The following is a 17,786-nucleotide window of genomic DNA, read 5'->3' on the forward strand; positions in this document are numbered from 1 at the left end:
TGTCCGGGTTGTCTGGCTTCCTCCCACCTCCAAAAACATGCGCTTCAGGTTAATTGGCGGTTCCAAATTGCCCACAGCGTGAGCGTGAGTGTGTATGGCTGTCTTAATTATGTGTGGCTCCGCGGTGCACTGGTGTCCTTTGCCCCGCCTCACACCCTAAGCCAGCTGGGATAGGCTCCAGCTCCCCGTGACCAGTGCAAGCGGATGAAGCGGTCAGGAAAATAAATGGATGTGTTTCAGAGGCTCTTTAACGAGGGAAAAAGACAAATAAGAAATGCTTTTTATGTTATGGAAGGCATTTGGTGGGTGGATCGGGTTTGTATTTGAGTCATTTAGAGTTTAAGCCCAATAAATAAATAGAAGGGATCAGGAAACAAACAATGTAGCTGTAGAATGAAACAACCAAACTCAGATTCTTGAACCGTGCTTTATTAATGCAAAATTTAATATTTACGGGGCAGCAGTGGCTCAGTGGTAGAGCAAGTGGTCCAATGATTGTAGGATTGGCGGTTCGATTCTCGCTTCCGCTCCCCTACTCCTCTGTCATTGTGTCCTTGGGCAAGACACGTAACCCTCCTTGCCTCCAGTGAGGCATTCGCTGGTGTGTGAATGTGTGTGATTGTTTCGATGGTGGTTGGAGAGGTTGTTGGCACAGATTGGCTGCCACACCTCTGATGGTTATCCCAGGGCAGCTGTGGCTACATACAGTATGTAGTTTACCATCACCACGAATGAGGAGTAAATGAATTATGGATCCACTGTAAAGCGTGTTTGAGTGTCCAGAAAATCGCTACATAAATCTAATCCATTATTATTATCAATATAATAATAATAATAATAATAGCAATTATTATTATTATTATTATTATTATTATTATTATTATTATTATTATTATTAGTTAGGTTTGTGACATAAATACACAATTCAACTGTAGTGTGTGTGTGAGACAGTTTGTGTGACAGTGTGTGTCCCTCTGGCTGACTTCCAGGTATTGCTGAGGTCAGTCAGCAGTGTTGGACACCAACGCCATCAGGGTGACTCTGTAAATATCCGTCTCCTCTCCCTTCAAGGTAACAGGAACACATGTCTGCACCACCTCATTGGGCTGCAACAGACACACACGCACACACGCATAACACGTGCACACACACACACACACACACACACTACAGATTAAACAAGTGATCATGAAAATATGAATCAGATTAAAGACTAAACTCCTCTTCCTCACCTTGTATCCGGTCGGGGGTGTCCACGTAACGGTGATGGTGCGTCGTTGGTCTGGCTCCACGCTGCCTTTGGTGGGCTCCACACTGAAGCCCTGCGGCTGCAGAGATTCCACGTCTTCACAGACAAACTCTCCATTCTGAAAAACAGCAAGACAAGACAGAATCATCGACACCAACCTTGAAACACAAAGACACTTCATTTGGTTCTATAAGAGGAATATATACTGTATTTTAATTTGCTGGTAGAAAGGACTGAGCAGAAATTCTAGAAGCAAGTTGAAAAGAAACAATGGAAACTGATGTCATAACACTTTTAAAAAAGCATATTTTATAATAATGGGTAATTTTTTACAACCCCCCCCGCCCTAAAAATACACAGATTGGTGATCATATAGGCAAACACAATGGTTTAAACCCCTTACGCAGTGCTGTATGTGTGAGACCAATTATGTGATGAATTTGCTGATGACATCATTAAGTCCAGTGTGAAACATTCCGCTGCGTACTGGAGCAGACACACCGTGTCTTTTGTGTTCTTCTCGGGTGCCTGGAGATCTCACAGTACCTTCTTGCTGGAGCTGGTGGAGCGGATGCACCCCACCTGCAGCTCCCTCACTGCAGGTGTGATGGCTCCTCCACTGCAGATGGCCTTCAGGGTCACCAGTACAGGAATGCTGGCCTTCTCCATCTCCTGTGGCTCTGCTGAAAATGAACGGGATTCAGAAATCAACGATCTAGAAACTGAAAACATTTTAGCAGCGCCCGTAGCACGGCTTTGGGGAGGAATGGTGGCTTTGCCAACTGGTCCTTCGGTCCAGACCAAAGTATTTCAAGTGTTGTAAGTCCCACACTTAGTATATTTTATTAAAATAGTTCACTGACATCTTTAAAGAGCTTATGTCCCACATAGTGCCTTCCAAATTTACAATTCATTCATTAATTTGTGTCAAAATTTCCATCTGGACCTCATCTGACTGTTTTCAGATGCGTACAGTTTGTTTGTACTGGAGAGATTTAAGATGTATTTGAAATAAAAGGTTCCCGGCACATTTGGCCCATGTGGTTGTCATTCTGGTCTGGACTCAAACAGCTGTGAGCAAACAAAACAGTGCTTCAGCAGTCTGCTCAATGTTTCTGATACGCTATGGAAACGAAGGAAAACCAATGGCAGAGAGAAGGAGTGGAAAATACATGAAGACTGTGGCACCAGAGTTCTTCTTAATTACACCTTTAGGGTTCATTAACTTCTTTTCTGAAGACTCTGAAGTTAATGGGAGGCTTTCACATTCAAGTGAATTTTTCACTTCTTTTATCAGAATTCTAGCTCCTATCACACTGATATTATTTTTAACTCACCTCATGGATTATATTTCACAGCGGTCTTGTCCTGACAGTGTCCTTATTTTATCACACTGGAATGACAATCTGAATATGGACGAGAAGCACATAGGATGCTTCATAGAACCTTAAGAATTTTCTCAAATTAACAATACAATGTGTGGATTTTTAGTGGAGTCTTTACTTGAGTCAGAGTATTTGTTTGAGTTTCCTGAGTTGTTGAAGCCTCCAGTATCTTGGAAAAAAAACTTTACTTGAGTAATCCCTGAGGAAATTTCCCATGGCTAATCAGCGTATTATTGATCTGTTCCACACTGAAACTGTTTATTCCATTAACTAACATGAGAGGTGGAAGACATGATGAGGAGATGAAGACAGAGGTTTTCATACCTGACAGCTGAGCCTGACTGGTTATCTGTGGAGGGAGGAGGGAGTCAATGGGCACAGCCAGCCGGTCTCCTCCATACAGATACATGTTATTAGAAGATGCTGCACCCGCCAGATCCATCACACACACTCTCCTCTGAGACACAGACACGACACAGGGTTAAGGTTGATATATCACACAGACCAGAGAGGATTTATGACGTAGATGTGGATAACAAGGATGCATTTTAGATGGGTTAAAGAATCACTGAAAGGCCCTTGCTATTAGAAGTTTCATGCAGGAACTATTTTTGATGGTACCTTTAAGTTTAGGGTTTGTCTGAGTGAGGTGTGATTCTCGTGTTTCTGCTCTGATCACCTTGTTTGTGAGCTCTATGGTTAGTCTGTCAAAATAGTTGACAGAGGCGTGGTCAGGCTGAAAGGTGACAGTGATGTCCTGGCTCTGTCCCGGATCAATGCTGCCCTCTGCTGGCAGCGCACTGAAAACACTCAGCCCACTGTAGTTCTGGGTTCCTGGACAGGTTTGGAAACACGGGATGCATTTATTTCACTGAGAATACAACACAACCACCTAACTTGACTCTGCTCTGATATTATATATTAGTAAATGTGATCAAATATGACCTGAGAGCAATACACAGCAGATAGGCACACAATGTGACACATGCAGGTAAAATATCTGACATATAACATAATATCAGGTGGTGTATTTGTCCAGACAGAATTATTTCATGTGTACATCAAAAAATAAGTCAATAGTGTATTAGTTAAACAGGAAATGATGTCATTGAAAACAACAGAAACAAAATAAAGTTTCTTTTTGCCTCATCAGTTTAAAGTAATTGATAACACAACGACTTATGTTCTTTTTTGTTCACTTCGTAGACTTGCTTCCTACACAGACAACATCTCAGGAACTTTGATGCAGTAACCCTTAATGCTCACTGGGCTGTACAACAAATGCTAATGCAGTATATCACATCTATATTATATATTTTATGTATAGATAATTAAATAATGGAACATGGCTCAGTTTTACAGACCTGAATTCACATTATGACTGTACACGACAGATTATCAGATATTAATGGATATGAGGAATAACTTCAGGTGAGCTGGACTTACTGGATGGCTGTTTCTGTCAATTCGTTCATTAAAAATATCTGATGTTTGTACCATTTTTTCCTATGTCTTCTGAAGAATGCTAAAAAAAAGCTTTAAGCGGTTTGTATGCTTCTGATGTCTCATGTCCTAATATACGGTGCATGGACATTGATAGAGAAAAAATAATCAGAACCATCCCTTCGCCACCTAGAGGAGGTTAAGAGGTCTTTGTCATGGAGTCTGGAACTGACCCAAGATGAAACCATGTATGAGTGTCTTTGTTGGATTCAAGATTGGTGAATGATTCCAGACCTTTAGACACCATCACACCTTTCAGTCAGCAGTCGTGTCTGGGATACATTTGCATCATTTTATTTAAACTACATATTTATTTCTGATCTTACCAACAACAGGATGGAGCTTGGGGTCTGTGTAATTGCCCAGCAGGATGGACACCTCGTCAGATCCATCGTGAGGCCTGGAAGGAGAGAGGCTTTCCATCTCCACCCTGAAAGTCACCTCCATTGCTGAGCTGTTTTTTAACTACCAGCAAAACAGGTTTCATGTCAGATCAAAAGCTGCAATCTCCTTAAGCATCAGGGTAATCAGTGCAACATTCAACCCAAACATTTCAGTCCACTTTGTAAATGCGGATTACGGAAAATGTTCTCAACACCTACAAGACGTCTCAGTGTTGCTGTTTTACCATCACTGTTAACCGACCTGAAGAACCTGAGACGTGCTTTCCTTCTCCAAAACATAACCAAAGTCAAGGACATCTCCAGGGGGGGATAGAGTGACAACAGGGACCACGCCTTCCCCAAGTAATGCCACCTCCAGGGTCATCATCTGGCTCCGCACCTCCAGGGTCTCACAGTACTAGAGGAGAGTGGAGGGGGGGTACTAAATAATTCTTCACTGTGGTGTTAAAATCATGTTTTTTGTTAATTGAAAGGTTAATAAGGGTGGAGAATAATAGGAAAATTCAATAATTTCCCATAATGCAAATTCAATCTGAGCGTTACAGGTCATTTTAATGAGTGGACAATACTGATACTAAGCCGGTAACTTACTTTTTTCTGGCCAGACGGACTGAAGTCCAGGACCAGACTTTGCTTTTCTCCAGGTTTTAAACACCTCAGAGTATTCAGGAGGGAAAAAGTACCAAGTGGATCCAAAAGTGATGAGCTCAGCTGGGAAACAGTTAAAGCAGTAAACAGCAGAACTCACTGTTGTTTGTACGAGTGGCAGTCTCCCTTTACAACAAGCACAATGTCAGATTAGCATTAATACATTCTTGACATGTTGGCCATATTCAATGTCTGAACAGGACCCTAACAATGAGAATACAATGAGAGCCCACATTAATCAAGGTCTCTAATCAAGGTCAGTGAAGAAAACCATGACATCATGAAAAGTGAATGTATCTGTTCCAGTTTTGAGATTCCATTAGTTATAATTTAAGTCTCAGTGACAGTTTAATCAGTAATTGCTGGACAAAGGATACGTCTAAAGCTTCCTTTGAAATGTTCTGAAGTGTCATCCTCTTGATCATGCTTTCTCCTGGAAAGAGATGACACAAAAAAAAAAACTAGATGAGCACCCAAAAGACCAATTTTTTACACCAAGGCCCAGCAGCCGCTTTTCATCAGATTAAGTCCTAATCCAAATTACAATTATTAATCTAACATTAAAAAAAATTATAATCACGTTAAAGACAGTGGTTTTTCTCTATTATCCAGCTTCTTTCCAAATTACGGCGGCTGCTTTTTTGGAACAAGAATCACAACTTCTACACAGTTCCATGGTAAAACAAACAAACAAACAAACAAACAAACAAACAAACAAACAAACAAACAAACAAACAAACAAACAAAGAAACAGACAAGTCCTGCTTAAGGATATTTTTTCTGTGGTTCTCATGGGGTTCCCACAGATCAGGAAGTAGGTCACCTCATAAATGTAAATATACCGTATACAAACAAGTGGAGTGTGTTTGCAGACTGAAACCTGTTGTGTCTGTGTGTATGGATTTGTTCATTGTCTTCACTGGACCATGTTGTCTTCTCTGTGAGTCACCTCATCTCTCTTTACTCTCTGTGTTCCCCACTTTGTCTTGAATTGTGGTTCTGAACATTTTTGGGTTTGGTTGTATTTTCTCTGCTTTGCGACATTCCTCTCTCCATGGACTTGGTTGTTTGTTAGTTTGTAGCTTTTGTTCAATAAATCTTTGAACTACTTTCTTGATGTCTCTGCATTTAGTCTGAACTTGGGTGTTCATCTTAAAACTTGAACCATGAGACTTCCATGATGACGTTCCCAGCACAGTGTCATCTGTTGGTGTTTTGGTCACACCTTCCAGTGATGAAGATGCAGCTGCTGCTGGAGATCAACCGATCGAAATCAAGGTTCTGCTCATAGCACAAAAGAATTCATTTTGAATTACAGCCACTGATTAGGTAAATACCAGTGCCTACATTTGCAATGAATACCATCTCAGATTTATGTCATTCTTCAGGATTCTTATCAGTTTGAATCATTCTGGATGTTTGATGAAAGCTTGAGTTTCACTAAATATGTTGTATTTGAAACAGTTAAATATATGTTTGCATTTTAATCCTTCATATGTTTGACAGTGACTGATTGAAGCACAGAACTACACGTCCCTCAGTGAGCACAATTCTCCATGGCGGCTGACCTTATATTATTACACCTAAAAGCAACACTCCGATAGTTCGACCGTCATCATTTCATTCCTCCAACCTTGAAAACCTGCTCCAAGAATTTGGAACCCATTGATATCATTTTAAAAGATACTCAAAGAATTTTTTTCCAAATGGTGAATAATTTTAGAGGCTAACTCAGTCAAATGTCAATTTTGACACAAAACTGTATCAATACGGCTTCAGCTACAGTTTGATATCTGTTTACCTCTCTAGTGTAATTATTTATTTCACAGTTGTCAATTTTTAATGAGCCCAATAAATGTCAATATTTAAATGTACTAGGATCCAGACTGTGGTGTATGGTAGACTTTATGGGGATGTCATGGTGTAATTTTTAGTAAAGTATTATCCATGAAGTTGGAAGCATAAATCTATGTTTTATTCTGTAAACCGACAAACAAACAAACTGATATTTTATGTCAGACATGAGAGGAACCATCAGACATCAAACATTCAGAATGACTCACCCACTGCCACCTGACCAAAGTCTAGGACACTCTGTCCATTGCCGGATATCACCACTAGAGGGGGCTGCACAACAGGACACTGCAGCTTCAGGTGGAGCGTGTTCCAGGGTCTAGAGACATCGACAGGATCACAGATCAACTGAGGAGTATGTCTGCCGAGACTGTCAACAAATGCAGCGTCACACAAATAACTGAGATAATCTCCCCACCTATATACAGTACAGGCAAACCTGTACCTGTACAATTCGTTCTGGAAGGTTGTTTGAATACCGATTTGTTCGAATTCCAAATACATTTTTCCCATTACAAATAACATAAATGGTCTAAATCCGTTCCAAGATGAAATGTAAAAGAAAGAAGCAAACATGAGAAAGAAAGAAAGAAAAAAACCATCAACGTAATCAGGTTAGCCTAAGGTATGAGTTACCGTCGTCTTTTGGACACAAGTTTACGGTACCATAGGCATTTAATTTTCATTGCCTTTGGTACCATAACTCGTACCATAGGCAATGGAACACAAATTAAGTGAAAAATTATTGAATACAGTAAACTAAAATAAAAAGCACATTACCGTCACGTTTTCTCCTGACTTTTCTCGCCTTTTCTCGCGCTTAGCGGCGAGAAAAAGGCGTTTGTTTCGCATTCGACTTCCAAATTTTGTTCGACTTCTAAGACAAAAAATTCAAAATTTTTGGGTTGAATTCCGATTTGTTCGATGTCTAAAGCGTTCGAAAACCAAGGTTTGCTTGTATTTTAATAAACTCATTTGAAATTCTCACGCTGTCACACTTTATAACTCTACCCACTACCTGTCAATCAAGTGCCCAACAAATCACGGCGCCCAACCAATGCATCTGCCAGAAGGAATCACATGAACAATATGGGGTATGGCATCAGGCAGCGAGGCTTTTTGTTACATTTACGCCTTTCATCCACTCGACAACGCAGACATCCGGGACGAAAACGCTGGCTAAAGTGATTTTTTTAAAAATCGCCGGGTTTGCGTTGTCGTGTGGACGACGTAACCAAAACTTTTTCTCTCCAGGGGGGTCTCCCTGCGACGAAAACCGCTGTGATGTTAGTGTGTGTGACCTGTGTCTACATGTACACATAGCAAGGACGAAGGTAAAACTGGCTGTTTTCTGACATATAACAGCTCAACGTCAAAGACGCGTTGATAAACATGCTTGACAGTTGGATATTTGTTGGTCTGTTTCTTTCTTTATGAGTCATAAAGTTAATATATTTATTTATTTATTCATTCATTCATTCATTCACGTAAAATGTAGAAATTACTGTTCAGGTAGTAAAGTAATCTAGAAGGAATATGCGCTGGCATACATGACATCACCATGTCTCTTGTGTTGCAGCAAAAGCTCGGCTAGCATTAGTTGGCTATTGGTTTAGCTGGAGCTCTCCATGTTAGCAGTGTAGTGTTAGCTCCATAGAACAAGGTAGCTATTTATTCTTTTCATATGTTTGGTATGAAGTCTGATATTATTGTTTTTTCATGGAATTTCCATGGGTTTGCGCTAGTCTAATATCTAAATTTATTTCAAAACGCTGAAAACTGAACTGCTTTAAAGAAACAGATTGTTTAACGCCTGCTGGCTGTGACCTGTCTGACTTCTGAATGTTAAACTGAAACTGATGTAGAAACTGTTACACGGCTTGAAACGTTTGTAAGCCTTGAGTTACAACCAGAGCATAGAGGCATCAATCAAACACAAGGTTGAAATGAGGAACCTCAAGTTCTGCTCTAGTTACGTCCCGCGAAGCAGCGATGTATTGTAATTGTCAGTGTTTGTGTGTTTGTCCGCCCGTCCGTCCACCAAATATCTTCACAACAGTTGCAGATAGAAAGATGAAAGAAAAACCACATTACTCAGGCGGCAAAGGGGATGAAAATGTGATGATGACCTTGAGAAAACTAGTTCAAGGTCAAATGTCAAATTTTGTACTCATCGCGGATTTTTGGAAGGCAGTCACTTAATATTGTTCGTGCATTCTATTGGCTAACGGCATCCGGAAGTTACGTTCTCTGAGTGTTGGACTTCAGTGAGACAAAAGTGTCATCTCTGAAACCTGATGAGATATAATCACAAAAAAAGCAACACTTTCAGGAAGCCAGAGCCACGGGTGTCACAGGATGTTGCAGTCTCTGACTGGCTTGTTTTGAATTATTTTTGATTTTTACTAGACATTTCACAAACATCTGAGGCCTCTACAGAAAACCATGGAATTATTCATTCATTCATTCATTCATTTTCTTACCCTGTTCAGGGACACAGAAGGCTGGAGCGGAGCCCTGCTGACATTCGGTGTGATCAATTTAGTTACCACTTTACCTCTATTACTTGTTTTTGGTGGTTCACGGACAGAACCCATGTGGACATTGGAGAACGTGCAAACACCACACACACACACAATATGAGACAAATAATGCAATGTTGATGGAGTGTATACTTTGCAAATTGGGAATAAAGACAGAAGCTGACAGGACTACATGTTATTTTAAAGCTGTGTAGAAGCATATTCAGTGTTACCTCCATGCTGGCTGCAGCTGTCTGTCTACCTGTGGAGGTTCTCCGTCAGACACAAAGCAGGGAACAGTGAATTCTCTGTAACGCCGGGTGAAAGAGTACAGCAGAGAACTCCTGAGCTGTTCATAGTGCTCTGACCTAGAAGATAAAATATTAATCACTGTTATAAAAAGCAGGAAACTCTCTTCACATTCACATAATGGAAGCTGATACAAGATACAAGTAAAGCCTTGTGTTGAAACTCAATTGAAACTCAATATTTGGTTTTTAGAAACACAAGCAACCTCTCAGGTAGAATGCAGTACTATTCTCCGATATTTATATGTTAAATATTACTGAATATTGCTCACTCATATTTCAATTTTTGCTCACCAGCCAATGTATTTGTGTTACAAAGAAAGCAGTAAGAGTGATGACCTCAATGAGAGATTCAAGTCTTAGAAAAATGAAATCCTCCCACCCTGGCTGTTCGTCTGCAGGATCTGGTGATTCAGTTGGTTGCTCCATCTTTGGGCTGTCAGATATCTTGCTATTTTTTGGAATCACAGAGCCCTTCCTTTTTTTACTGGGTTCCGCTGGGACAGCACTGTTAGTCTAACAACACACACAAACAAAAACAACTCTCACTCTCTCTCTCACTCTGCCAGTTCACTCTCAGGTTTGTAGCTTCTTCATTCTGAAAACTCCTGTTTATAAAAGTAATCCCAGATTTAAACCCATTTGGCATCACAATAGCAGCAGGGGACTGGGGTTGGTGGGTGTTTCGTTGTACCTCCTGTTCGGTGAGTCTGTTCCTTTCCAACTCTTGCTCACGGAGCAACTTGGAACAATGGAAGAGACGCAGCGCCTCCTCTTCAATCACCTGGTTTGAAAGTCTGGGTCTGAATGTCACCTGGATCAAACATCTCTGTCAGAGGAGAGAAGCCACACGTTACTCAGATTTAAAGGATCCAACAAGATCACTGGTTTTTATTCTATGGCATTTTACAGATTTAAAGGATGCTTTAAAGCGTGGACTGATGCAGCATTATCTAGTTTGATAGCTGAAAAATGAGCCATGGGTTGTTTCCATGGAGTCTGGAGGAAAGTTTGCTCCAGTCAACTTCAAATTCATCTGTAACAACCTGAAACTATAAACTGCCGTGAATTTCAAATAGCCTATTATTTGATAGACACTGAATTTAACATTAAAATAAATTTTTATTTTAGATTAAAATTGATACTCACTGATATTGTAGCATGTAAGCTACAAAATTAGCAACATTTTCACTTCCAACTAGTGTCCACTAGAGGGCATTATTACACTACATTCACTACAAAGATAGTTATGATGGCTGTTAAATTCTACTGTGTATGACTGGAATGAGTTCAACCAAGACTCAGTTTTTTTCCCCATGTCTATAACTCTGTGTTTTCTGTGCCTTTTTCAAACAGAGAAATAGAAACACACTTACTGGTGATTCAGGTTTCTAACTAGAGTAGAGTACAATAGAGTTTGCACAAAAAGCCAAAAGGGTTATGTATATTCTTTTATGACAAAATCACATTTTGTGTCCATAATAAGAAACACCAACTGATTGGGGCTCTCCCATTTGTGACACCACATCTGGTTTAAAACCACTCCTCCAGACTATATTAAAGGGCACTAATAAGCACTTTTAAACTGGGGTATTGCATGAAATGTGTTAAAAAGGAAAACCTTTTTAACATCAATTGACAATATCTTTCAAATTCCACACCCTCAAATGGAAACAAGTCCTTTCTGTTAGAAGTTATATAATTGTAAATCTCTTCCATTAACCACCTCTCCAGGCAGCAAGCTGCCAGCAGAAGGAGTGATGCTGACGTCTGACTTCTCAGGTGGGATGAAGGAGAACAGTCTGGGGCCTACAGGCGCTGTGGTATCTTTATCCAGTGTTGAGGTTGGCTGTTTGGACTGATTTTGGTTGGTTTCATGGTTGATCAGGTGAAGTATGGCAGTGGAGCAGTCTCCTAACGCCGTGGCCCCAAACTGGACCAGAGAATGAGAGAGTTCTAAAGGAGGACGGACACCCACTGCTCGGCAGGACAGAAGAAAATCTCTGACAGAGACAAAGAAACTGTTTAGTTATAGATGAATACACATGGCATTAATTAAAGTGAATAATATCTATCATATTAAACATGATGATGCTTCTTAAATTAGATATCATTAAAGAGAAGATGAGTCATAATTCAAAAAAGTCATGACATCTCATTTACACAATAAACAAGATTAATCAACCTGTTAATTCCAGACTTGCAGCAGAGTTGGAAATTGTACTCTTTTGCCTTATTGGCACTGAAAATTAGATCCATTTGCAGGGTTTCTTGTGGAAGGACGGTGCCAAATCCATCATTAGGCTGGACCTCAAGAAACTGCAATGCAAACAACACAAACTGTATAATTGTCAGTCAGTCAGTCATCTTCATATTACCGCTGTATCCGCCGCAGCGGGTCACGGGGAGCCGGAGCCTATCTCGGCGGCATAGGGCATGAGGCAGGGGACACTCCGGGCACGACGCCAGTGCACCACGGAGCCACACACAAAGACATACAACCATGCACATACATCCTTAAAATTTTAATGAAAACCCACTTTCAAAATTATTAATACATCATAAGCTACATTGTGTTGTGCACCAAAGAGCAGCATGAGGGCTTTGGTGCCTGGCTCAAGCGCACCTTGGCAGTGCTCAGGAGGTGAACTGGTACTTCTCTGACTGCCAGTCACACTCCAAACCTGTTTGGTCTACGTGGGTCTCAAACCGGCCACCTTCTGGTCTCCAGCCCAAAACCCAGTGGACTGAGCTCCTGTCACCTCACATTGGTGAAACAATCTTTCAGTTTACCCAACATGTAAAGTTATTTTTTTTGTTAACACCAGCGAAGATTGAAGCTACATTTGATCAAATATGTTTCTTAAATAAAGCAGAAGAACTTTTTCAGCTTGAAGGAGAAGAGGCTCTGTTCTACAGCAGCCTGACGAGAACTGAGCAATATTTACATAGTCTTGCAGTTAAATTCTCCCTCTCGCCCCCACAGCGCAGGGATCAGATGGTCATCTCACTGTTATAACAGGGACTGATCAAAATGTGTTGGGATTGGTGTTTTATTATGTGGTTATAACAGGATCATCTCATAAGAGAATGTTGTTTAGTGTGGGATTAAACATTCATCCAAATTAGAGGAATTAAACAATGAGCTAGTTATTCTTAAGGTATTAACAACACAGATAATAAAACCCTAAATGTTCTTGTTACCTCGGGAACATCCACAAAACCAAATTCCTGAGGCAGCAGGGAGAGGTTGGAAAGACGAACGCTGATCCTGACCGACTGGTAGACGGAACAGAAACCAAAGTCCACCTCAGTCCGGTCAAACTGCAGGTCTGTTGACGTCACAATCGCATGAAGCACAAAATCAAACGGCTTCACCTAAAATCACAACGACAAACAATTTTCAGTTTTTTTCTTCGAACAGAATATTTTAATTTCCAACAATGAAAAAAAATCTCTTTCCTTGCTTTCGATTTTTTCTTTTTAAAATAATTTCACTTGTGTTTTTCTTTCAATAACATGTCTGCATAACATCAGATGAAATTATATATTATACAGTATGTAATAGCAATTTGGCTGGCCTATGCTTTACCTAACTCACTCTTGGCTACAAAGACAATACTTGTCGAGTGGTTTTTACTAAGGAACAAGGTTTTTGTGTGTGTCTAGTCCCAGATGAAGAGAAAGCCACCTTGTGATGCTGGGAGTGGTGTTTTCACAATTCATGTCAGTCAATGACCTTGTTTATTGGTCTCTGCACCATTGCTTCCGTGTCTGCTGTGACATGTGGTGACAAAAAGAGTGCGTGTTTGTTTGTGATTGTATGACTGGGTTTGAGTGTGTGTGGATGCCACATGGTTTAATGCCAGGAGCTCAGAGCTCGGTGCTCAGGGCAACAGCTTTGGTGCTCCACAGGAGCATCCTGGCCTGGACCCCGCTCACCCTCCTTGTCCTGGGCTGGATGTGGAGGGAGAGGAAGATGATGATTTGGCAAAAAATCATCCTAGATTTAGATTTTTATGAGAGGGAGAACTGGCGTCCATACAACACGAATGTCTAAGCAGCTGCTCTGTGGTATTTAAAAAGACTGCTGTAGATAAAGGAATTTTCCACTTCATGGGTTTTCTGAACTTTTTGTTTACAGAATTCTGCTATGCAGGTTTAGTGATTTTGAAGTATTTGGATATGGAACTATGTTTTGTTTCACTGAAAAATCTAGTTATCTGATAATGATGCAAGCACCACCTTTTGAAAAGATTTGGAGGCTGTTATGGATAACTGTTGTACTGAATTTAGTCAAGCTGACAACATTATGTCATTTTCCTGCTTTGTGTGCGGTGGGTCCATTTGTGTTTTATATGATATATAATACTGCTAATAGAAAAATGAAACTGATCTCAATCTCCAACAACAGTTCATGTTGATGGTCACTTGAAGTACATCAGTGCATCAAGCAGGTGCTGACACTCAACTTGAAGTGAGTGCTATTTTATTACAAATCATTTTTGGACACATTTACTTGAACAACACGTTAATATATTAACCTTAAAGTCCATCCATGTTTCATGGTTTATATGAATCCTCGTGTCAAAAATGAGGACACGTGTGAAATCTGTGATCCATGACGTATGTGAAGACAATGATATATGTGCATATTAGTGTTGAATATACATTCTGTTAAATAAATACGTATAGCATATAATGGTAGCCCCTGGAATGAGAAAACATTCAGCTTCTGCAGATACATTCAGTAACATAGAATAACCTTTATGCTCAGCTTATTAGTGTCCGTGAAGTAACTGGGCCTTGGGGGCCCAGGATAATTTTAGCGTGTTATAGACAAAATGGGTTACAACCTTCTGTAGCTCTTTTCCTGTTGGGTGTAAAGTAGGACACAAGCACAGAATTGAAAAAAAAAAAATATATATACAGGTATATATACGTTTATACATATATACATATACAGTGTGTGTATATATATATATATATATATATATATATATATATATATATATATATATATATATATATATATATATATATATATAAATACACACACACGCACGCACGCACACACACACACACACACACACACACACACACACACACACACACACACACACACATATTTATATAAAATAATGACCTGGCCTGATACTTGTACTGCCATCGGGACTTCCAGGACTCCTGTATCGCTGTCAAAAAATGTTTCTGCATCTTTGGATAAGGAGCATCTATGAGACAAAATTACAAATTAATACAAATGAAAAGGAAACAGAGCACCAATTATCACTACTGATAATGACACCAAAACTGCATTAAATGTTCATCTATTTTTAGTATATCAAATACCAATAAACACAAACCACAGTTGAGCTTTTCAAAGAAACATTAAGATTCAGACCCTGAAGACCCATTACTTTGTTTTAACCCACGACTGTAGGCATTGGCTTGCCAGAGGAAAGCAGGAGGGAGAAACAGAGTGCGCCTCCACACTACTGTAGGTTGTAGCCATGGTGATGGGAGATGTAAGATTCAAATAGGTCCAGTATTCATGCACAGGCTTATGTAAAAACTCCAGTGCTTCAATATAACACATACTGTATATACGTACTATATGAGCACGTGTGCGCACTCTTTATTATCATGTTAACAGTGGTCAAATGTCAAATGCAGCTTGTGGCTCAGGTCCACTCCCATCTCTCACTTTCTCTCCTTCTCCCTGCATCCTCCTGTTTTCCCCTCCATTACTAGCTTTTCCCTTCAGTTTTCAACTGACTTCTTTCCCTCTTTATGCTCTTAATACTGGTTGAAGGCTTGGGAGCTAATGCTGTAAATGTCAGTGGTTTACGGCTCTCCAGATGTCAGCATTTTTTTCCCCCAAAGCGTTGAAACCAAGGCTTTAACATATCTATCAGCTTCAGGTTCAAGGACAGGTTTATGTTTCATACTTCCCAGGCTTTGTTGCTGCACACCACTGCTGTGAGAACGCTGTTCGTCTACAGCACTCTGCATGACTCAAAGCTGGAAAGGTCACTTCCACAAAATTTAATTTCAGCATTTGCAAAATAGTCACGAAAAAGTCATCTATTGCTCAACCAATGAGTGCAAAATTTATTTAAAGAAACACTTGTGTGTGTGTTTTTTTTGTTGTGCAAATAGATTCACTGCTGGAGAGTTACTCTTGAATTAGCTTGGCAAGGCAGAGTGGAAAACCATGGTGGGACGTCACCAGGCCCATATGTTTGCGGATGGATGGGGCTTCAAATTCGTCAGTGTCCTGCACAGATTTACTTGGTTGTTTTACTTCTCTGCAGACAGATTATTCACAGCCTCATCAAAAACTAATTCTTTCCTATAGTCTTTGATGACACATCTGAGATTAGTGAAGCACTGAAATCGTTTGTCTGACTCTGTGGTATTACTGAGGGCGCTGTAGTGGGCAAAGGATGTCACTCAAACTTACTGAAAGAGCCGGACCAAAAATCAGCGGTTTTGTCTGAGTCTCTAACAGCAAGGCTGAATAAACTCGGAGGACTTCAGGAAACTGTGCAATTTTAGGATTAATTTAATCCAGCAGTTGCTGCTTCGTTTTAGTTGATGGGAACAACTATGATGTATGTGAAACACATTTATTCCTCTCCAATATGGAGTCCTGCTTGGATTTCACTTCACCATTAAAAAGTGATCATGAAAAGGATTACCAAACGGATTAAGAGGCTTAGGGATTTCTCACTATGGGGAAATGGATGAGCAAAAAAAATATGGGTAACTGATTTTCCAGATGATATACACCAAATGGGTAACTATTTTTTTGTTTGTTTCACATCATTATACGGTATTTTCTGATGCTGGTATGGACAATGAAACAGTGGTAGACATATTGGTACAACTGTTTTGTGTAATCTGTAGCAAATCTGTCTTGTAATCTCCCTTTTATCAGCTGAAAATTCCGAGTGGGTCAAGTTTCCTTTATTGTCAGAGATTAGATTTAAAACCAACCATTCAACTCATCCAATCCCAATGATCTTGTTATCAGGTTTACATCCTGTACCCATCTTTTCAAAGTGAATTAAATGACCATGCATAAAAAGCAGAACTGTTGGACTGTGGAAGCTGCACCACAGTTTTTCAAAATGAAAGCATGTCTTTCTTTTGGAGGAAAAAATTATGTAAAATTAAAAGTTCAGGAGATGGTTATCTTTGAAAGAGAAAGCAGTTGCTGTGCTCAACATATAAAAACAGCTTCGTATAACTAAATGACTAAAAGGTTGCTATTGAATCTTAAATGCCAATAATGACTGATCCCAAACCAAAATACAGTCAGTTTGGGTAGCAATGACTTTCTTACACAGCTGATCTATACAGCTGTTTTTTCAGCCTTCTTCACAGGTGGGTTACCTGACTGCAACCACGGACAATTACAGTAAAAAATGTGGGGATATTATAGAGGTTATTAACCAAAAGAAATTGTAACTTCAGGATATTTATTTATCATTATTTTGGCTGAACGTGATAAAATGAGATACTTGTATGACAAGGACATGATATCAGGCTAAATGAAAGTAGGCAAACTAATGTCTAGTCATTTCATTTAGACTATTTGTCCATCTGAATACAAGTAAGAAGCCTTCCTCTGGGCTATACAGGATCATAAACACATGAACCTCTGGCTTTGATAGAGTGGAGAGGGGACTGCATAGTGCATGGAACAATCCTCTGGATATGAGAGAGAAACATGTGGGTTGAATGGTGACAAATGAAAGTGGAGGAAGACAGGCAGAGAGAGATGAAGCAAGGGAAAGATGGTGGAGGATGTGGGCAGGTTGAGCACATTCCTTGCAGGAAGGAAAAAGTGTTCTCATAAGTCATTCTCATAAGAAGGCAAACAGCAAACACCTGTGCAAAAAATA

The 17,786-nt window shown here is 40.0% G+C and overlaps 1 protein-coding gene across 1 annotated transcript in view; it reads right to left on the reverse strand.

Moving 5' to 3' along the window:
* Window positions 1-432: 432 nt before the first annotated feature.
* The window catches only part of cfap74 (cilia and flagella associated protein 74), a 59,344-nt gene continuing 41,990 nt past the window's right edge, over window positions 433-17,786 (reverse strand). The window contains exons 23-39 of the mRNA XM_068340011.1: window positions 15,020-15,107; window positions 13,078-13,251; window positions 12,059-12,192; window positions 11,600-11,876; window positions 10,568-10,702; window positions 10,256-10,389; window positions 9,799-9,933; window positions 7,253-7,362; window positions 5,567-5,622; window positions 5,133-5,252; window positions 4,783-4,938; window positions 4,464-4,602; window positions 3,314-3,468; window positions 2,959-3,091; window positions 1,796-1,932; window positions 1,233-1,367; window positions 433-1,106 (exon numbers count right to left, since the gene is read on the reverse strand). Coding sequence (XP_068196112.1) covers window positions 1,002-1,106; window positions 1,233-1,367; window positions 1,796-1,932; window positions 2,959-3,091; window positions 3,314-3,468; window positions 4,464-4,602; window positions 4,783-4,938; window positions 5,133-5,252; window positions 5,567-5,622; window positions 7,253-7,362; window positions 9,799-9,933; window positions 10,256-10,389; window positions 10,568-10,702; window positions 11,600-11,876; window positions 12,059-12,192; window positions 13,078-13,251; window positions 15,020-15,107 — 2,323 coding nt within the window. The 3' untranslated portion in view covers window positions 433-1,001. The remainder of the gene's footprint in view (window positions 1,107-1,232; window positions 1,368-1,795; window positions 1,933-2,958; window positions 3,092-3,313; window positions 3,469-4,463; window positions 4,603-4,782; window positions 4,939-5,132; window positions 5,253-5,566; window positions 5,623-7,252; window positions 7,363-9,798; window positions 9,934-10,255; window positions 10,390-10,567; window positions 10,703-11,599; window positions 11,877-12,058; window positions 12,193-13,077; window positions 13,252-15,019; window positions 15,108-17,786) is intronic.

The sequence above is a fragment of the Antennarius striatus genome, chromosome 2, assembly GCF_040054535.1.
Source record: "Antennarius striatus isolate MH-2024 chromosome 2, ASM4005453v1, whole genome shotgun sequence".
NCBI classification, from domain to species: Eukaryota; Metazoa; Chordata; class Actinopteri; order Lophiiformes; family Antennariidae; genus Antennarius; species Antennarius striatus.